General features: G+C 40.7%; 1 protein-coding gene across 19 annotated transcripts in view; it reads left to right on the top strand.

Annotated features, from left to right (window-relative positions):
• Positions 1-20,074, top strand: part of LOC5573115 — a 174,472-nt gene extending 154,398 nt beyond the window's left edge. For 16 of the 19 annotated variants that reach the window (XM_021847526.1, XM_021847524.1, XM_021847521.1 and 13 more), the window contains 13 exons: positions 3,372-3,461; positions 3,520-3,599; positions 3,671-3,831; positions 3,888-5,941; positions 6,007-7,358; positions 7,452-7,558; positions 7,629-7,741; positions 14,297-14,418; positions 14,480-14,630; positions 14,691-14,944; positions 15,034-15,880; positions 17,586-17,707; positions 17,779-20,074. In XM_021847526.1, the coding sequence (XP_021703218.1) occupies positions 3,372-3,461; positions 3,520-3,599; positions 3,671-3,831; positions 3,888-5,941; positions 6,007-7,358; positions 7,452-7,558; positions 7,629-7,741; positions 14,297-14,418; positions 14,480-14,630; positions 14,691-14,944; positions 15,034-15,880; positions 17,586-17,707; positions 17,779-17,938 (5,613 nt within the window). In that variant the 3' untranslated portion in view covers positions 17,939-20,074. Of the gene's footprint in view, positions 1-3,371; positions 3,462-3,519; positions 3,600-3,670; positions 3,832-3,887; positions 5,942-6,006; positions 7,359-7,451; positions 7,559-7,628; positions 7,742-14,296; positions 14,419-14,479; positions 14,631-14,690; positions 14,945-15,033; positions 15,881-17,561; positions 17,708-17,778 lie in introns of those variants that run through there. The other 3 variants (XM_021847530.1, XM_021847534.1, XM_021847532.1) reach the window with 3 other exon arrangements.
• Positions 20,075-22,221: the final 2,147 nt, after the last annotated feature.

Raw genomic sequence — 22,221 nt, 5'->3', positions numbered from 1 at the left:
CTTCTTTTGATCATAGGCTGTTCTTTCAAGAGTGAAGTATTTCTCATAGTTATTGATGTTAAAGCTTATAATAAGGGCATCAGGGGTAATATGCACCCCAGGAGTAAAACTACTTTTTGGGGATTCTATGAATATTTTAGAAAAATTTAGACATTTTCCTGGAAGTTGAATTTGTAAAATCGCATGTTGTGGGCAGAGCCGTAGCGTGGGTTCATGGCGCCCTTCCATTTAAGCGCCTCTCAATCAAAACTGTACACATCTATTTAACATGGTGAGAGTTAACGCGAACTATATCATTAGAATTCATTAGAAAAGAATCGTAGGGTGCTAGAAATTTAGAACATATTTGATTATTGAGTTAATTCCTGCAGGACAAAACGCAAATTCTTTTTTCTATTAGGGCAGATTGCCAACTATTGCACAGACTAAAAACGTGCCAATTATTGAACAACCCGTGTATTCCTTATGGATGTGCAATAATTGAAGTGTTTTTAGTCTATGCTATATTTTGCTATTTATCCTAAATGTTATTTGAAAAATTCCCAAGAATATTACAATTTATATAATAAGAAACAAATATGAAAAATCGGTGTTCTAACAATTTTTTGGTGGCAATTTTAGTAAAATGTTTATTTAAAGAAAAATTCTTCTAAACATTTTAAAAATATTGATTAAAAAAAATAAAAGCTTCTTTATCCGATATTTATATCATATGACACTAATAGTACAACCTTGAAAAAAACCAAAGCCATACGCTTATGTGTTACACTTTTCACCACACTGCTGCCGTATAAGGCTTGCGAGCTTTTCTTAACAGAGTTGTACAAAATACAACAGCACGACTACTGAAGTGTTAAAAACGTAAATAAAAAAAATCATTTTTCATAAAAAAAAAAATTAGTGCTAAAAAGATTTTTTTCAATTCACGTTGTCTTGGCCAAGACATTTTCATAAAGTATCATTTAAAAAAGTAATTTTAAATGAATTTTTAAGGAAAGGTACGATGGGTTACGTCATCTATAGCTTTCTGAAAACCAAAAATGAGTATATCAATCCTACTGATTCAATTTTTTTTGTAAAATCAAATGGCTATCAGCTAGCGTACAATATTTTTAAGTGTTATTAAAAATGTACCACTGATTTGGGAAGAATAATTCGCAGAATGTTGTGCGGATTTGTTAATTTCTTAGAAAACCACACCCTGGATTAAATATGTCATCAAGATGGTTTAAAAAGTTCAAAAGTGTCGGTGAACCGCAAAGCGTTCTATCATAACCACACATAGTTTATATAGAAGACCTTGATTATTTGAGAATCTCGACATTTTTTTGGTTGAATCCAGTCAAATACTATGTTAGATTCATGCTCAGTATTTCATGAAAATTTCTTTCAGGATCCATATTGTGATTCATAGAGATTGTGTTTGAATTCAATATGTATTTTCAAACTTTACCATTTGTGTCACGCGTGTTGGCGCCCCCTTAAGGCTTGCGCCCTTGGCGGGTGCCAACCTGGCCAACCGCACGCTACGGCACTGGTTGTGGGTCACTCCTATCCGCCCTTGACGAATCTTTTCCAATTGTTTTACAAATACTCATAAAAGGCACCGTGGGGTTGTTTTGCCTCAAGAGTGCATATTACCCCAGAATGCCTTACGTCTTATTCAATTTGTTTTTCCTCAACTTGGGTGAGATGTCATTCTCCTCCAAGTTTAAGATTGCAACTTGTGAACTGAACTCTGCATCGTTGCTTGCGTATAGCAATAAACTACTCGGGGAATATTTAAGTCAAAGAAACCAAGACTTGTGGTTGCTAGAGCTATGACATATATTACTTAGTACGATCCGAGGGATCAAAGCAACCCGATCTAGCAGAAGGACGAAAAAGTGTTAAACCTTTTTGGTTACTGTCAAAATCTAACTACAAACATCTGAAGGTGGCTATCACCGCTAGCAGAGAAGTGAATAAGTGCTTACATTTAGGATGTACTTTTTTCAGCACGAACTGTTTCTTGAGCTACTACTCAAAAGCTAATTATGTGTATATCAATGATGGTGTAACTTTCTTCATGAATAAGCTGAATAAGTTCGTTGAAATTCATTATAAATCCATGCTAACAGTAGTTCACTTTTGTTTTCAATTTCGGGCGAACGGCATTCGGCCAAATGATCCGGAACCGAAAATGCTGAACATATTATCAGAAGCAACTATGGCTCTAAAATCAATAAATCGAGACGAAAACCTCATGTCCGCCTAAACTAGCTTCCTGAACCAGTGTGCAGTGCTTGATCGGGTTCGTTTTTAATTTCAAATTAAGAAATATTGCGTCACTGATTGACACCCTAGCTCATCTTCTGTTATCCTGTTTAGTCATGATATTTATCTAGAGATTTACCCTTCTTTTAAACATAAGGTATTCTTTCGAGGGTTATTGCTATAGCGATTCGACGCGTTATTTTATTATATAGGAATTTGCCCTTCTTTCTAACATGACTTTTTCTTTTGCGTAATATTTATTACAACAGTTTTTTCACATAGAAGAAGGAGTATCTGAATAAAATATAAAATACCAATAAATCATAAATACTAAATAACCCTTACTTTTCAGATGGTTTGATATTATGCCAAATGTCCGACATGCCAAATGACCTTTACTTCACATATGGTTTGATATTATGCCAATTGATTCTTACTTTACATATGGCTTGATATTATGCCAAATGTCCGTTATGCCAAATGACCCTTTATTTTCACATTGTTCAAAATTATGCCAAATGACCGTTATGCCAAATGGCTGTTATGCCAAATGTCCTTTATGCCAAATGGCGTTATGCCAAATGACCTTATGCCAAATGACTTTATGCCAAATGACCCAGACCCGCTGTACACTGAGCTTAGAAGCAGACCCTGTCTTAGTAGAAACGTAATACAAAGGATAAGAAATCCTTGTGCATATAAAAATAATTGATGGACTTTCATGTTTAATCATATTTTTCTAGGAAGTATTGAATGCTTGGAACTGCATTTGGTGTCTTCTTTTGTCTTCGCACAATAAGCAATACAATTACTTCGTTAATTCGACATTTTAGTTTTGTTTTTATTAGTTATTTTTGTTTACGCTTGAAAATATTTAGATACATTGCTAATCCTAATAAGCAAGTTGGGTATTGAATTCATGTTGCAAAAATCGAATAGACACAGCTTGCATGTTCTGATTCTAAGCTATCGTTCTAACAACGATTTAACATTGTTTAATTTTGTTTGTACATACTGCATTGTTTGACTAGTATAACATCACATACAAAACTTTCAAGTCACCCGTAAATTCACGATATAAACTCATCTCTCATCCCACTTTGTAAAATCGAAAGGAACGAGAACGACGGCGGCAGCACATGGCATTGATCAAGCAGTTAGAGCTGCGGCGGAAGTTTGAAGAGAAGGAGAAAAAGAAGCATCAGGTAAGACGTTCGATACACATTTTCCATAACAGCTAGTTCAAAAATGATTTTACACTAGGTTATTCTGGACAAGTTGATTCAACGCGAGAAGAAACTTGCCATGCGCAAGCGAGACACCAGCATCCTACAGGAATTGAGGTACCCAAATATTTTGATAGCCTTCTTCTCTCACATACTGAACTTTAAAATTTAACTTTCACCAACATTAGAAAACCGCTGGAAGATTCGGAAATCGGGGAACAAACGGAACTCTTCACCATACCCAGAATCTCGGGTTTGAAACTCACCGGCCAAGGCTTTTCCGATCTGCTCATGGTCTTCGAATTCCTGCACAACTTTGGCGAAACGCTAGGTTTTGGTGAATCTACAGGTAGTTTCCTTCGCTTCTGCCCCTCTTTTCATATTGATTTACCTTTAACTCTTTAGAAATGGAAACACTGCCAACGCTACAGACTCTCCACGCGGCGTTAACGAGCGACAATGCCGTGGAAGCCGAGGAAGAACTCCTCTCCGTGATGACTCACCTGCTGGTGTGCGCTATTGAAGATCCGGGAATTCCCAACCCCGGACGGCACACGACCCTGCTTGGCCAAACCCTTCGTCAGGCGGATATTACGCACTCGAACGTATCGGAGATCCTGCGGATATACCTGTATGCCGTGGCACATGGTGAAGTTCGGCAGCAGAGTGGAATTAATCTGGAGCGGGAAAGGGAACGGCACCATTTACCGACGGAGGAAGACATCAAGACTGCCAGTGATAAGAATAGGCAGTTCTATGAACTGCTTTCGGAGAACACCAGGTACAAGTTGTCCGAGTTGCTGAAGGACAAACCGTTTGTGTCCATAAATCCGGCAACGAAGGCACAGATTCTAGCCATGTTGTGCAACGATTTGCTGCTGAACAAAGCCGTCTGCAAGCAGATCGAAAGCAGTCTGGAGACTCAGGCTCAGTTGAAAAAGGATCGTTACGTGTTAGATAACAAGATAAGGAAATACAAGATGCTTGTGGCCAGGAAACAGAGGATTGAGCAGTACGAAAAAGCTCAAGCTGCTGCTTTGGAGAAGTCACTTTCGATGAAGGCGGCTGAGGAGGCCAAGAGAGCAGAAGAAGCCGCTGCTGCTGCGAATGCTGAGAATATTTCGACGAATCCTACCGATCCACAAGAGCAGCCTGAGCAACCACAATCAGGGGAGGAGAAGACTGAAGGAGTGACAGAGAATGCCGAAGAGACGACAACTGTCCCAGAAGTGACACAAACGACAGCTCCAATTCCGGAACCGGAACAAAATCACAAAGATGATGCTCCTCTAACCTCCAGCCAAGAACCGCTCAACAACGGAATGAGTGTTACAACGGATGAAAGTCCAATCAAGGCACCACCCACACCGATGCACGATGATTCAATGATGAAGTCGAAGGATATGAGCTTCAACGAGATGAGCGACATGTCCGGGCTGAATGTTTCTCAACAGCCATCGGCAGCCAACGATACGGACAATCCATTTTCCAAATCCATGATCCATGACGCACCAAGCGAGCGAAATGATGACGACAACAGTGATCTGGAAAGTGAAGGCACGCAGTTGGAAGAAGACGAAGATGCTCAACTAACAGCCGAAGAGGCGCAACGGAAGTATGAACGAATCCTGGAAACATCGTTCCAAAATAAGCAACAGCTGGAGCACGCTTTGAATCAACTACGGGTGAAATGTTACGGCCAGGATCGCTACTGGCGCCGTTACTGGAATCTCTCTAAGTGTGGCGGAATCTACGTCGAAGCAATGGAATCCGCTCAGCAAGACATGTACAAATACGAAAATGCTCTCGAGGAGCTACATGCTAGTCAGGAATCGGCATCCGCCGAAGAATCAGCTGTACCTGAAACAGCTCCGGCAGAAGAACCAATGGAGGTAGAGATTCCACTGGAGGACGACATTCCCCGATTTATTCCGACGATTGCCGACATCGTGAAGCGTGATCGTGACAAAAATAAAGAAAACAAAGATTCGAATGACTTCCCGCATCACATCGGATTGGAGGAACGCAAGCGGAAACGTTCCAACAGGAGTAGGAAGAAACACGAGTTCTTCAATCAGGAGAACGCCAACGACAGCGAGTCGCAGGATGTTCAGGAAGAGGATAATTCCCGAACCAGCTTCAGCAACTGCGAAGAAACCCGGACCGATTCTCAATCGGAAGCGGAACCCCAGTCGCAGCCCATGCCAATGCCGGTGGACGATTCCCACAAGATGCAGCCTGTGATGGCGATGCCGCAAGTTCAGGAACCTCCAGTTCCAGCTCCCATCCAGTTGGGCGCCAAGAAGAAACGCGACGAAGACCACCTGATGGACATTGAGGATTCCATTCCGACGGCGATCCTAGTACAAAAGGGTAACAATCATGACGAAACCAAGATTGTCGAGGTGAACAATCAAATTGGAGGCGTGAATGTGAACCGACAGCAGGATGATGGAGATGTAAGTTGAGAGGGATAGTTAGTTGAATTTAGATAATTCTAATTATTGTTTGTTTCTTTGCGTAGGTCCAATTGATTCAGGAGGAAACCCCAACAATCACCATTCCGGACGACGACACCCAAGATGGCGAATCACACCGGCATGAAAGCGATCAGATGACAACCGACAATCCCTCCATGATGTCGTCAGCTAACGGTGGAAATGGAAGCAACTGTGATATTAAGCCAAAGCTGGAGAACGGTGAAATCGGTGGCTCCGGTGGCGAAATGGGTGAAATCATCGGTGCTGGTGGACAGGATGTCGAAATGGGCGAAATTAAAGACCAGAAGCTGATCAAATACGAGTTCAAGAGAGACGACGACTGCTTGATGGAACGGTGGTTCTCGATTGTGGATAAGGATCTTCCGCTGAGCAGCACAGAGTGTCCCCTTCCTTCGCTCAAAGGAACCACTCCGGCTGCGATGGCCCGCCAAGTGTATACGAACATCACCTGTAAGGAAATCTGCCAATCTCAGGGTAACCGGTGGGATATCGGCAATAACATCCAATTCTTCAGCGTTCCCCTCGAGAAAGGAGTTGAGATTCTTTTCAAAAATGAATCCTTCCTGTCTTTGTCCGGTTTGAACGAAGAAGAAATGAATGATGTAATCGCGAAACGGGTCAAGAAAGATCCGGAACAGCTGGCTGATTTGAAGCCACAGCTAATACCGGTAACGCCAAAGCGGGAATCAACCGACGATAGCCACTCAGATATTAAATCCGAAATGAAGCAAGAGGGTGAATCAGAAGAATTCGGATCCTTCTCTCTTCCAGCTTACATGACACTTACGTTAAGTAATCTGACTGCCTATGTGCAATGTGATCAGTTCCAACCACTGCAAATGACTCCGGAAGAGGAAAAGCAAATGGAAGAGATCAAAACGCGTGGCTTCCTAAAGAAACCGGATGTCAAGCCTGTCCCGAAAGACTTCCGACATGGCTGGTGGAAAATCAACGACATTGACGAGTTGAACGAACTGATCAAGTCGCTCAACCCACGGGGAGTGAGAGAACGGAATCTCCGGCAGAATTTGCTTGAATCTCTATCGGAGGGTGTGAACCTCAGCACTCCCTATCCAATTTCGCACCTAGACGAACCCACCCCACAAAACAGTTGGGCGGAAACGGAAGCGTGGAACTCCTGGCGTCCTGCCATTGCTCGAAGGGTGGAAGTTGCGCTTCTCGACCAGATCGAAGCCATGGAAGACAAGGTGGCTTCGGCTTCGATGCAAATCAAGGGCTGGCAAATGCCCTCGCGGGATGGCGACAATGAATCCGAAGTCGCCGAAGAGGTTACGATTGATTTGCTACGGGAGCGCATTGCCGGGCTGGAGGCGGCTATCGAGAGGCGCTATCTCAAGCCGCCACTGGGAATCAAGTGAGTAAAAGTAGTGAAAAAGTGGCTCTAGGCGTGACCACATTCGTTTGGTTGGAAGATGTGTGTGATGCTAATGTTCTTTTTTCATTTTAGCACAACGGAAGCACAAATGGCCGTCATTGCACAACAGGAACATCACCACTCAATGGCAAACTCCTCAACCTGCTCAAACAGTTCGGAGGATGAAAACATTCCGAAAGGTAAGGAAGAGGGTCTTAGGAGGTTTTTAACAGTCAACATATTCTACAATGGTGTTCTCTCTGCTTGTAGGTCTTGTGTCCTGGCGCGACGCAGTCGAACGATCGGTCACTACCGCCCAGCTATCGATGGCTTTGTACGTGCTCGAATCGTGTGTCGCGTGGGACAAGAGCATCATGAAGGCGGTAAGTTGATAAGGATAGATCACTTTTTAATAGTACCAAAAGTAGTGCAAAGCGACAGTAGATTTGTTCCGCTTTTCTGCAATCCTAATACTTTCCCAATTCTCAGTACACTCTGTACGTTGTTATCTGGCCTCGGTTGGACAAGACTCAATTACTAACTCGTGATACGTCTTACTTGTTTGTCTGTGGTTCAAGGACTCATTTGGGTTTATTCTACAAGTGGCGTGAGGTGAGAATTGTTGATCTCGTATAGTTAGGTGACAATTCTCGAGTCAAGTAAAGTGACTCTAAACATTTGATTTATACGGCGAGTCACTTCACTCGAATCTAGAATTGTCACCTAACTATACGAGATTAACAATTCTCACCTCTCACCAATCGTAGAATACAACCTAACACGCAGAGAAATATATTGTAAATTCAAACGAAATCGGTATAGATTCAACAAATTTTATTGTTGACTCACGGCTTATCGGCAATTTTTGTTGACTCAATGATAACTTTCATTTATTCCTACAAAATAAATTGTTGTTTCTAAGAATGTCTCAAAATAGCCAGCTGTGAAAAACAAAAAGAAATGCAATTGAAACAAAAATATAATTTGTTGATTCTAAAAACACACCTTTTTAAAGTAACAATGAAGTGTGTTGAAACAAAAAACAATTATCGTTGTTTCTACAATTCTGTTAATTGATATTAACAAAGCATTTCATTGATTTAAATATTATTTTTTATTAACATTCCTACTAATTCAGTGCGCAAGTAGCTTCACAGATTATATTTCATCATTGAATTAGTGTTTCGAATTAATAGGTGTAACATGAAATAGTCCGGTATCATCGCCACTGCTAAACCGTCCGACAAATTTAGAAAATTCTGAAATAAACAAATTTTAAATAATCAACTTGTCTTGCAATGTAATCGTATGTTTTTAATTACCTATAGCTTTCCTTCTTTTTGCATTCACACCGAAATAACCCTCATGAATAGTAAAATCATCTATGTCAGCTTTTTGTCATATGATTACTAAAATATTATTGTATTAAAATTAAACTACGACGGAAAATGTATACTCACCAAAGATATTACAATTGACAGCTACCGAATATCCCATGTAAGTGTCCATAACTTTAGGTAAAATTTAATTTTCGCTTCTAACTTTTCTGCTTATTTCTCAAATACAAAATGGCGACAAAAAAGGTTTATTCAACAAAATGATATTGTTGAAACAACAATTGTCATTTGTTGAAATGAAAATCGAGCATCAATATTTCATTCGACACAGAATTTTGTTGTTTCAAAAATATGTCGAATTAGAAACAAACCAACAGATGGATTGATTCAATTCAAACAAGAATTGTTAGTTCTAATTGTCGCGTTCTTAGATTCAACCCTACAATATTATTCTGCGTGAATATCCAGAAACCGATAGCCCGTTCTCAAACCAACTCATGACATATAAACACCATTCAATTTTTATTTATATAGATTACACCGCTGGTCAAAGGGAATTTGTTGTACGTGGCGAAATTTTCCAAAAATTTTCCGAATTATGCTTGCGGGAGATTGAAGAACCTTCAAGCTCCAAATAATTGAACTTATTCTACGAGTGAGGTGCGAATTGTCGGTATCGTACACGGAGAAAATGAAGTACTCAAAAGTGAGTTCATTCCACTCAATTCGGGGGGTTCGTGCGTTAATCTAATTTTGAGTTGATGGGGTAGAAGTTGTTTTCATTTGCAGCTATGCAAAAAAAAATACCTACTGGCTTAGTTCTTTTCACTCAACCGGCAGATCAAATAACTCAACTTCCAGTACTTACTCAAATTTGAAGTAACGCACAAAGGTTCGGTTTTTGGGTTGTTTTGCTTTTCGCTCTCTGACAACAATAGATGGAGCGAATGAAATAGAGAGAGAAAAATAACTCAAAAATAAGTTAAAAAATACCTACTCAAATGTGGGTTTTCCGTTTTCTCCGTGTATAGCGAGGTGACAATTTTGGACTCGCCGTGTACATCGAATGGAGTGTCACATCACTCGAGCAGTGTTGTGAAAAACTCAATTTCTCATAACTCACGCTTGAGATTTTTCATGCGTTAGTTGTCAATCGCGCAACTCAGCAGTCAAATCATGGATGAGTTGGCTCACCTTCTTGACTCATTGTCCTGCATTTCCAAAGTTTACTCACAAATGGCAATTATTTCTTACTATACCATTTAATTCCACTAGAGTTTGTATCCTTTGACAGATACGCGTATTTCGACCTCAACTGTAAGGCCGTCTTCAGTGTCGTGTACTAGACGTGTAGTACACGACACTGAAGACGGCCTTACAGTTGAGGTATAAATACCCGTATCTGTCAAAGGATACAAACTCTAGTGGAATTAAATGGTATAGTACTAAATTCGTTTTTTTCATCTACTTATAGGTATTCTACTAAACAGCTCGAAGATTTATTATCAATTATTTCTTGTTAGTCTGTTAATATTATAGTAATCCTTTCTAACGTAAACAACAACATTCGGGTTTTACGAGTTTTTAACGAGTTTTGCGACTGAATCATTTTTTACGGTTTGAGTTGGTTGAGTGATTTTGCATCAAAATCTCTAGCGTGAGATTTGCAAAGCAGATATCTAACGAGTTTGCTCTCAGGGGAGAGCGTATTGATTGAGATTTGAGTGTAAGTCTATCAACACTGCACTCGAGCCGAGTATTGTCATCTCGCTATATGAGACCTACAATTCTCACCTCACGCCAGTCGTAGAATAAATTCAAATATTTCGTTCTTCTCAAAAATTGTGCAGTTCATTCAATTTTTGCTACTCTTTTGGTTTAGATGTTTTAAATATTCCAACAGAAATATGCCAGAAAACCCACAGAGTTTTATCCTAAAAAAATATTTTGGGATTTTTGAAGATTTCCTTCAAGAGTTTCTACTTCGATTTTTCGCATAATTCTTTCAGGAAATGCTTTAGAAATTCCTCCATATCATTCAGGAGAAACCTCCAGAAACTCTTGTAATATTTTTCTACAAATTCTTCGTGCGATTACTTCCAGAGATTAATACAGAAGTTGTGTCTGAATTTACCAATAAAATTGTGAAGAAACTTCTTTTGCAGTTCTTTCAGAAATCCCCATAGCTTTGGGGATTAACTTAGTAAAGATTACTTCAGCGAATTCTTTAGAAGCTTTCTCAAGTAGTTTCTCATGTACATTTTCCACACATTGTACAACAAATCATTTAGGGTTTCCGCCAGAAAATGCTACAGCAATTATTACATTCTTCATTGTCTTTTGACGTTACATCTCTACTGGGATAAAGCCTGCTCCCCAGACATTATTTTATGAGGAATATTTGAGTGTTCTCATATGTGCCCTTAGGTGAAACATCTCGGAAGCCAAAGATGGCCGCCACAATGGCCGGCTTGTGCTCATACTCACGTTTACAAAGGCACTAAAATGGAGAAATAATTGGCAAACGTTTTTTTTTTCTCTGTTCGCAGTGGTCAGTATTTAGATCTATTGTGGCATTACCCGTATCCTTGGTGTATAGTACATGTCGCATTACTCTATTTCCATTGATAGGTGATGAAGCATCGATTTCTGTACAGTCAGGCTTTGGAAAATTTAACGATCATTGACACACGAGCCATAATTTCATATCATTTATTCGCCTGAATTCATACAACACCCATGACATTTACCGTTCGTTGAAGATAACGAGCCATGAACATAAACAAGACAGACACACACCACTCACTGTTTGGCGCCGATCACTGTGTGTCAACACTTGTAAGGGGTCGTCCATAAATGACGTAGCTTTTTAGGGGGGAGGGGGGCCTTCAAGAATTTGTGACGATGTGTGACGAGGGGGAGGGAGGGGTCCTAGCTAGTGGACGTAGCATTTTGAATCGCGTCGGTAAAATAAGCGGCGCTGAAAAAATTACATACAATTATTTTTTTATCAAACTTCTTTTTTCATTGTTTGACTTATAAAGTTGGGTTCTAAGGTGATGATTCAGCTTCAAAACATTCATATGACAAGATTGGAAAAAAATGTAAGAAATTTTTTATTTTCTGTAGTGCAATCAATCAGATTTTTTTGAACATTATATTCATGTCATAATACATTTATTTATAAATAAAGATTAAAGATAGATTAATTAATTAAAAATCAAGGCTTTAACGACTTGGAAAACATTGTTTCTTTAAAAAAACATATGTTCGTTTTGGCAAATATTATATTGAAACAAGATATTCATTCCATGAATTATGCTCTCAATGTTGCAGAAGATCTCCACCCAACTCATCGATTTGTTTTGATATATATCAATGCTCTTGATGGAATAGCCTGAATAAAACTTGATGGAAAAGCCTGGACAACAGATTCGATTGTTATCGAAAATGTTCTATCATTCAATTTTCTTAATAACTCGGTAATTTGAAGAAAGATTATTTTTAGTATTTATTTGTTTCGTTATAGTTTGTGTAAGATTATCTCGGTATGGGGAACGATAATACAGTTAAGCTGAAAGTTGAATAACTTGTACAATAATTGCTAAGATTTTCTGAACATTTCAAATATGACAATTGTAATCTTTTCTACATCTGGCACCTGATTGCTAAATGGGTTTGAATTTGGATGATAATGACAAATATCCATTTCAAATCAAATATATCTTATCTTGATCAATTTCATTGAAATCTATTTCCTAACAACAAATAATTAAAAAAAAATTCTCTCATATAATTAAATTACTTTTCAACATATTATAAAATCTATTGTACTGTATCCTACCTCGTTACTGTTAGCTTCATCAATCCAATCAGAGATTTTTCCTTTTTTCTATATTTCCAGCTGTGAACTAATTTTTCATGGTAACAACAGCAAAAGTAATACAATTTAGCCAACAACTTAAACAGGAAAGTTCATTTAAAACTGTTTTCCAAATTACTTTAGAGCGCTACTGCAAATCAAATATTTATTCGTTAGATTATTTCAGACAGTAAATAATATCAAAATCTGTATTGAACTTTTGAATTCCATTTTTTTGTTTTAACCCAATTGCTAAGGAAAACAAATAAAAAAATTGTAGGGGGGGGGGGGGGGTTGCTTGAAATGCTACGTATTTTCCAAGGGGGGGTATCAGCATTTGTGACGAAATGCTACGAGGGGGGAGGGGGGTGTAAAAAATCAGTGAAAAAATGCTACGTCATTTATGGACGGCCCCTAACATTCGCTGACCCTCAGGTGTCGGCCAGGGTAGACGCGTCACGCGAAGCGATGCGAAAATTGCCTGGGAAGGAATAACAATTATCAATAATGAAATTTCAAACTCCAAAGGATTTTCGCGTCGCTTCGCGTCGCTTCCCGTCGCTTCGCGTGACGCGTCTACCCTGGCCGACACCTCATTCTGATCAAGAAACAGAGGCGAATAGGGGGCAGTATAGGTTGTTAAATAAGAATTTTCTTTAATAATACATTATTTATAACAGAATAATTCTTTCGTAAACTGTCTAGCTAGTACGAGGGGTCCACCAATTTGAGAAAACCGAAAGGACCGCCCTTAAGTTTTATCGAAAACTAGCTATCAATGACATAAAATTGGAATTCTAACGATGGGTGCCGATGGCGGCCTGGTTTCAGCGAAAATTGCTCAGTCGTCGCGCTGTTGTATTTTGTACAACACTTTTCGTTCACAACAGCAACGTTGCGGTTCTGACGGTGGCAAACCGCGCGACTACTGGAAGGTTAAAAAAGTGTCTAGTTGTTTCCTCTAAAGAAAGCATATGAAAATTCTGGAGTACTTCCTGTTTGGTCTCAGTTTCGTTTTGTTTTTGGTTCCGGTTTGGTCTTCTTTTGACCTCTTTTTTCGGGCATGAGGCCTTTAAAGTAGCCATTTTTTTTGGCACTTGGTCGCTACCAGCTCTGTACTTATCTGTGGTCGTTGTTAATTTATCTTTTGGACCATTGGGCTAATGAATTACTCGGTTTGGAATTTCGATGCAATAGAGTACTGACCAGACGTTAGGCATACAGTTATTATGATTGATCTTCACCTTAATTCTAATTAACTGTAGAATCTTTTCCTTCATTTGTTTTTTAGTTCCTCAAAGCATGTAACCTTCTCATTCATAGTTCAATTTCATGTACCCTATTTTAACTCATTGTTGTATTTCTTTTCTGTTCTTTTCTTGATTAAAATTAAAATTCGGTTCCCTAAACTGATTAACATACGTGTGACATTCGTGACACTTTAACGGAACTAGATCGAACTTGACCAACAATCGACTACACCGACCACAGCATACGATAGATCCAACGACAGAAACATAGCTACTACCCCTCATGAAAATGCTAACTCTTTGACAAATTACACCCCATCCAACGGCCCTAACCTGCTTCCCCAAAGTCCCGTCAGAAAAGGCAGTAGTCGTACTAACCAGCTACTAACGCCACTACATCGTAGCCCGCTAGCGGCCAAAACTCACCTGCTGCAGCAATTGAAGAAGACCCGTTCGAAACCAATACCGTGTTCTAAACTTTTATTGCAGAATTGCCAGTTCTGTCAGTCGGGTGAGCAGGAGGACAAGCTGCTGCTGTGTGATGGGTGCGATCGGGGCTACCATACGTACTGCTTCAAGCCACGCATGGACAAGATTCCCGATGGCGATTGGTTAGTATATCGATTAGTGATGGATGTTTCAGTCTTATTGAACGAATGGATTACTTTCCAGGTACTGCTTTGAGTGTAAGAATAAGGCTACCGGGGATCGGAAGTGTATAGTCTGCGGCGGTTTGCGACCGCCCCCTCTAGGTAAGATGGTCTACTGTGAGTTATGCCCTCGCGCGTACCACCAGGACTGCTATATTCCACCTCTCTTGAAGGTAAGTACCAAACTCAAGAATTAATTGCACAGGTAATATAAACTCCCATCCCACTTGCAGTATCCTCGCGGAAAGTGGTACTGCCAAAACTGCATCTCGAAAGCACCACCCAAGAAGAAACCCACGCGAAAGCCACCAAAGGACAAACACAACTCATCATCGTCGCAGCTCAACCAGTCCAGTCTGAGCAACCAGTCGGCGAACCACTCGCTAAATTCCTCCCACGAAGAAATCCCACCTTCGACGCCGACGCCCGGAATGCCAGTTACGCCACTGTCCAATTCAGGTTCCAATATCAATTCCACCCCATTAAGGTAGCTATCATTGCTTGAAATGCCACATTTCCCCTTACCCCCATCACTAGAAGAACGAATTACATTAAAAGAGAAACCCATTAATACAGTCCAGCACATTCAGTAGCATCCACGACCCATGAAGAGCCGTCGTCCTCGTCGACTGTGCCCGCCAGCCAACCGTGTTCAACATCGATGCCATTGCAGCCAGATTTCAGTCAGCACCAGCAGCAGCAACTCCAACAAATGCAACATCAGCAGCCCCAAGCCATTGCCTATCCACAGCAACCACCCCAATACGCCAATCTCGAGGGAACGCCGGTATCCGGCATGCTGAATAGTTTCCAACTGCCACAACCGGTGGCTAACAATTACGATCCTCAACAACAGTATCAGCAGTACTATCAATCTCAGCAGCAACATCACCAGTATTACCAGCAGTACAACTCATTCGCACAGCAGCAACAGCCTCACCAAGAATCTCATCTTTTTCAACCGGCCAGCAGTGGGGGAAATGTCCCCAACGACCACAGCAGCAGCATGGACAACAGTCTAAACATTTCCATAGGCAGTAACGATGGTTCACAGTTCGACGGTCATCAGACGCCCCACCAGCAGCCCTGCCAGGACAACAGCAGCATTGCCACGTCCACGCCAACATCGGGCTCGGCTGGATCGGCCGAGTACTATTCGCCTTCGAGTGCCAATGCGTGCGCTTCCGGGTCCGGATACGATTCGGAGAAGCACATCGAATCGTGCGAGGAGCAGATGCAACCGAACGCACTGATAAGCGGAGGAGGCGGTAGCAGCAGCAGTAGCAGTAGTTCGCACAAATCCGACAAAAAGGACAAGAAGGAACGGGACGAAGCTAAGGAGCAGGCCAAGAAGGAGAAAAAGGCCACCAAAAAGCTCATGAAGGAGCTAGCTCCGTGCAAGACCGTTCTGGAGGAGATGGAGGTGAGTTTTTATGCGTTCTTGGGTGGTACCGCTGTGAACAAATCGGCTGATTACAGCTCCACATAAACTTTCAGGGTGTTTAGGAAGAAGCTTCCAGGATGCTTCTGAGAAGCTTCTAGAATGCTTCTGTTGAAGCTTCATGAGAATTTTCTAGAATGCTTCATTGGAATCTTCCAGGATACTACATGGCATTGGAAGCTTCCAGAATGCTTCATTGAAAGCTTCTAGGATGCTTAATGTAAAGCTTCCAGAATGCTCAACAGGATGCTTCAGTATGCTTCATGGGCTACTTTCAATATGCTTCATGAAAAGCTTTCAGAATACTTCACAATAATTTTTCAGAAAAACTTCCAGAATGTTTCAAGGGAGGGTTCTAAAATGCCCATGCAGCATGGGTAGCTTTCAGAGAAAAATATAGGATGCTTAATGGTAAGCTTCCAAGATGGTTCATGGAATGCTTCATGGGAGCCTTCCAAAATGCTTAATAAAAGCTTCCAAGATGCTTTATGGGCAACTTTTAAGATTTTCATGGGGAGCTTTCAGGATGTTTATGGAGAAGCCTGATGAATGCTCCTGAGGAAAACTCTTAGATGCTTCTGAGGAAGCTTTCTACATGTTTTTGGTGAAGCCTCCAAAATGCTTTTAGGATGCTTCATTAGAAGCTTCAGGAATGCTGTATGGGTAACTTACAGGATGCTTCTTAAGAAGCTTGCAGGATGCTTCATCGAAAACTTTCATGATGCTTCATGAGAAGCTTCCAGAATGCTCAATAAAAGCTTCCAATATGCTCCATGGGCTACTTTCAGGATGCTTTATGGGGAGATTTCATGATGGTTCATGGGAAAGCTTTCTGAATGCTGTATGATTCATGGGAAATTAATAGGATGCTTCGGGGAAGCCTTCAGGAGCTTCTGGGAAGCCTCCAGGATGCTTCTGGGAAGGCTCTAGGATGCTTCTGTGAAACCACCTTGATGCTTTTGGAAAGCCTCCACGATGCTTTTATGAAGACTCCAGGATGCTTCTAGGAAGCCTTCTTGATGCTTTTGGGAAGCCGAGGCCTTCAGGATGCTTCCGGGAAGTCTCCAGGATGCTTCTGGGTAGCCTCCAGGATGCTTCTGAAAGCTTCCAGGATGCTTCTGGAAGCTTCCAGGGTGCTTACGGGAAGCCTCCAGGAAGCTTCTGGGAAGGCTCTAGGATTCTTCGGGGAAGCCTTCAGGATGCTTCTGAGAAGCCTCTAGGATGCTTCTGGGAAGTCTCCAGGATCTGGGAAGGCTCTAGGATTCTTCTGGGAAGGCTTCAGAATGCTTCAGGGAAGCATTCAGGATGCTTCTGGGAAGTTCCGTGGGTATTTCTGGGGAAGCTCACAAAATGCTTCTGGGAAAGCCCCCTGGATGCTTCTGGGAAAGCTATTTGGATGCTTCTGGGGAAGTTGCCTGGATTCTTCTGGCGAAATCTCCAGGATGTTTCAGGTAAGATTGCAGGATTCTTCTGAGGAAGCTCCCAGGAAGTATCCAGAAGATGGTAAGCTTTCAGGATGCTGCTGTAAGAGCTTCTAGGACTGGTCTAGGTGAGGTTTCAGGATTTTTCTGGGGAAGTTTTCAGGGTGCTTATGGCAAGCACTTTGTTTACAGCGGTACCATACCTGACTCGTAACTTCAATGTAACTTATTGACTTTATAAGCAATAAACCTTTCTGCATTCCCAGGTGCACGAAGATTCCTGGCCCTTTCTGCTACCGGTAAACACCAAACAGTTCCCCACGTACCGCAAAGTCATCAAGTACCCGATGGATTTGTCGACCATCAAGAAGCGCCTACAGGATATGGTGTAAGTTATTCAATTTCGCTGTCCTCTGACCAACCAAGACTTCATTGCCATCTGATTTTCCTTCCTTCCAGTTACAAATCCCGCGATGATTTCATCACCGACGTCCGGCAGATCTTCGACAACTGCGAAATGTTCAACGAGGACGACTCTCCGGTGGGGACAGCCGGCCACGGGATGCGCAAGTACTTCGAGCAGCGTTGGGCCGAACTCACCGAGAAGCACACGTCATGATGTCACGCTACCGGTGGAGCGGTAGCATCATCGGGTGGAATGTCAGGGTCGTCGGCAACGACGGTCCAGGAGGGATCGGGTGCTGCTCCTATAGAAGCAGCTGAATATCAGCAAACGGTGCTGGGGATTGAGGAGAACGAGGAGCCATTGGCGCCAGAGGAGTTGATCGGGCAACAGAGGGATCAGAAGAAAGATGAAGCAGGTTTGGCAGAGTCGTCCAAGGCGATCGTTGCGGCAATCCTCAACCAGGACAATCTGGATGAGACCGATGCGGCGTTGATGATAGGAGAAGACGAAATAATGAACTAAATAGTTGGAACAGCTTGAGTGCGATGTGCCGGTTTGATTTTATGAACGATGATTTTCCTTAGGTTAGTTTGTTTTCGTGTATTATAGAGAATCTCGCCAAGCGAGACCGCATTACTATTTCTGACTGTGTAAGGAAAATACCTACCAATGCAGTATTTTTACGTTCGATGTTCGTCTTTTTTATTGGGCGAAAATTAAAACTCGTTGAGTAAAACTGCAGAATTGTTTTAAGTTTTTAGAGAAAAGAAAAACTTTTCAGTATTCAGAAGAAAAGGATTTGGAGCTGTTCTGAATGACACGTGCGAGAAGAGATAACTTTTGACGAAACTTTGGAAAGCATTTTTGGAGTAAGATCAAAATTATTTAAATAAAAAAAAAAATATCGAAAATCATAAACTCAAAACATTAACTTAAATGTATTCAAACAAGAAAATAGACTGTTTTACAAATAATGAAAACGATAACTTATTATTCTAGAAAACTCCCATTCTACTTTAACATTAGCGGTTCGCAAACCCAACATTATAGTACTAAAAAAACATGAGATAAACCCTCTGAATTGCATCAAATTTAGAAGCATCGAAAAAAAGTATTTCTACTCTTCAACTCACGATGGGTCCTGATTGTCAAATAATAAAATTCGGATCACATTAAGTAGGAGAACAAAATTCGTGGTGTAGTGGAGCCTACGTTTATATTTTTTGCCTCCATGGACTTCATTTCCCTCTCCCAAAACGATTAGAATTACACAAACTAAAATTATGCAACTAGTGAAATCTCCACTCTTGAGCTGTCTTCTCAGGGCAGGGGAGGATTCCGATTTTCGGAATGACTTGCTTCGAGGTGACCGCGCCTAACGCAGAGGAAATAAACTAATCTGTAAATAGTAGTACTTAGTTACGCGATTCGTAGCGTTAAGTGCAAAAGAGAAAGGGTTTTAAAAGAGCAAAAAGGGGAGGTCTATTTATATGAAGGAATAAACCGCATAACACAATACACGCATTCTAATCAAATCACGTTTTGTTTGACAGAATTTCATTAAAGGAAAGAAAGTGATAAATCAAGTAGAGGGATGATTCGTTTTCGACTGAGTTTTGATTTCCCCTTTTCGATTTCGTGCGGTCCTTTCGAATCTTTGTAAACTCCCGCCGAAGCGATTTCCTGAGTTCCCATTTGCTGGATTTACTACATAGAGGAACAATATTTATATACCGAGAGGGGGGGGGGGGTGGGGAATGGGATGAGAAAAAAAAAAGTAGAAGAGCAGCTACATTGTAAAAAAAACAGCAATGAATAGTTAACTTTTGAAAAAGTTTTAGGTATCCTGTCCTGTAGCATGCGAAGAGCATCAAAGCCCAATTATCGCAGTAGTGATTCAATGTGAGTATATTAATGAATGTCCATGTACTGAGTAACCTGTAAAACTGGCTAGTGTGTTAAAAAAGCAACTAACTAATCAAGCTCGCTAGAAAGACGTTAGGCGTGCTCATACCAACATCTGCGATTGGCTAATTTGATAACAATTTTATTTGTATCGGAAGACAAAGAATGCGCTACAAATTCATTCATCGCTGTGTATCGCTTTTTGTACTCATAGGAATATTCAAATCCACAACACGTCCTTTAAGTTTTATGATTACTAGTATATGATATGTTTGTGTCACAATCCCCTACTGGCCGACCTGTGCGGTGTAGAATGAAGATAATTACGCGAATGAAACGAACAGTAATGTTGATATATATGACATGTGTACATATTTCGACTAGAATTTGCGAGTAAGGTAATACAAATAAAATTGCGTAGAATAAAATTATGGATGAATATTAGAAGGATGGATATGCTCAATAAAATGGAACGAAAAAGAAAGCCTTATGAATATGACACACGTAATAATATTATATCATTAATATGATAATCAGGCTTATATTCTAAGTGTTAGATGTGGTGAGACTAGTCAAATGAGGCGACAAAAGCTGATTTCATTGGATTATTTTATGAGTTGCGTGAGGTGAGAATTGTCGGTCTTGTATAGCGAGGCGATAAGTCTCGACTCGAGTGAAGTGACTCTCCATTTGATTTACACGGCGAGTTACTTCACTTGAGTCGAGAATTGTCATCTCGTTATAAAAGACCGACAATTCTTACATCACATCACTCTTAGAATAAACCAAAGTACTTTTCAGTGCTACGAAAACGATACTTTTTAGTGCTACATAAACAGTACTTTTCAGTATTATTTTTTCTACTATTGATCCCTTTTCGATCCTTGTTTGGACCTGTGGTAATCCTTCTTGAGCATCTTGGGAAAACCCTCTTTGAAGGTCACTTCTTCTTTTGTTTATTCTTTGAATATGATTACAACTACGACCCAAAGCAAGGGTGAATTTCTGAATTCACAATTTCCCTAACAAATTTGGGTTTTGAAACATCCACTAAACGTGGCAAAAATGGAAATAGGACGTTTCTCCGGAATGCACTTTCTTCCAAGGATGAAAAATGGTTAATGTTGATAATTATATCGAAATGAGCAATCAGTTCGATGCATCAGAGCAATTTTCCGAACATCAAAATTCAGCCTCTAGCCCAAGCTTAACTGAGGAAACAAAGAGAGCCATCAATAGTCATCAGTTGTTCCGAATTTGTAGGGTTTAGGAGATGTTGAACTCCATTAGGGGAATAAAGGTTTCCTTCTAAATCGCAAAGAAAGAATACTGGCGCGTTTTGCCGAAAACTCTTGAAGATAGCAAACTTCTTTTCAAATAACTCTAAGAGCAGAAACACATTTTTTTACTTATGACGACCAAACTGAACATTTGTTTAAGGACGTATTAAAAGGTCTCTCAAGTGACCTGAAGATATAAAAAAAATAAATAAATTATGTACTTAGATTTGTGGCAGTCCAAGTAATCTTTAAGCAGAAGATAACTCAACCTGGCTTTCGTCGGAAAAGGCTTTCTCAAGAATATTACTTAGTACACTATAAAAAAAGTGATCTAAATAATATTGAAGCTTTAGAAAAAGGCAAGACTTATGTTCGATGTCCGTGTGACATGGGAATATTTCCTGAAACCTGGAGCAAATTTCCAGAACCCCATTCAGTGCCGTCGGTGCCAAAAGTGGGGTCATAGTACAAAACATTGCCGCATGAATGCTAAATGGATGATTTACAAAGGTTTTTCTCACGCTAAGGACGTTTGTCATGCGAAGGAAGATACCAAAAAATATGTATACGCAAATTGCGGGGAAAACCATAAGTCTAACTTTTGGGATTGCCTTTCTCGCAAACGAATCGTTGAGGCTCGTATCAGGGAGATGAACGGCAACATTTCTCGTAGCCGGAATTCCCCAGGCAGAATCTCTAACAATTCTCATTTTTCAGTTAACGATCGCTTGCTTGATAATCATTCCCATCAGGTAAATTAATATCATGCACATTCACAATCTAATTTTGTTCCGTAGAGTAACCGTTAGAATAATTTAGTTTCGAATGGAAAGTCGTATGCCGATATCGTAGCAGGTAATTTAAACTCCTCCCCTTTTCGTACTACGAGTAACCATTCTAATTGTTTCAGATCAAATGAAAATACCCCTGTCGCCGCAGGAAACTTCTATTCCGCCTCTTCATCCACCAAAAATCCTAACGGAAAAACATCAGATAATACAGTTAACTCTCCCTTACTCGATATTCCATATCTCGATATCGAGTTAGCGAACCATAGTAAAAGTTGATTTTCATGGCTAACTCGATGGTCCCTTGGATCGCAGTTGCATTGGTTTTGTGTTCTGTAACTCGATACCTCCCTAACTCGATGGTCCCTTCAATGGGATTATCACAGAAGGCCGAATCACAAAAGGCCGAATCACAGAAGGCCGAATCACAAAAGGCCGAATACCTTCTAGCCTACCACAAAAGGCCGAATGCACAGAAGGCCGAATCACAAAAGGCCGAATCACAGAAGGCCGAATCACAGAA

Source organism: Aedes aegypti, chromosome 2 (assembly GCF_002204515.2).
Source record: "Aedes aegypti strain LVP_AGWG chromosome 2, AaegL5.0 Primary Assembly, whole genome shotgun sequence".
Classification (NCBI taxonomy): domain Eukaryota; kingdom Metazoa; phylum Arthropoda; class Insecta; order Diptera; family Culicidae; genus Aedes; species Aedes aegypti.
The sequence above is the reverse complement of the archived record's forward strand: the minus strand, read 5'-3'. Positions and strand labels throughout refer to the sequence as shown.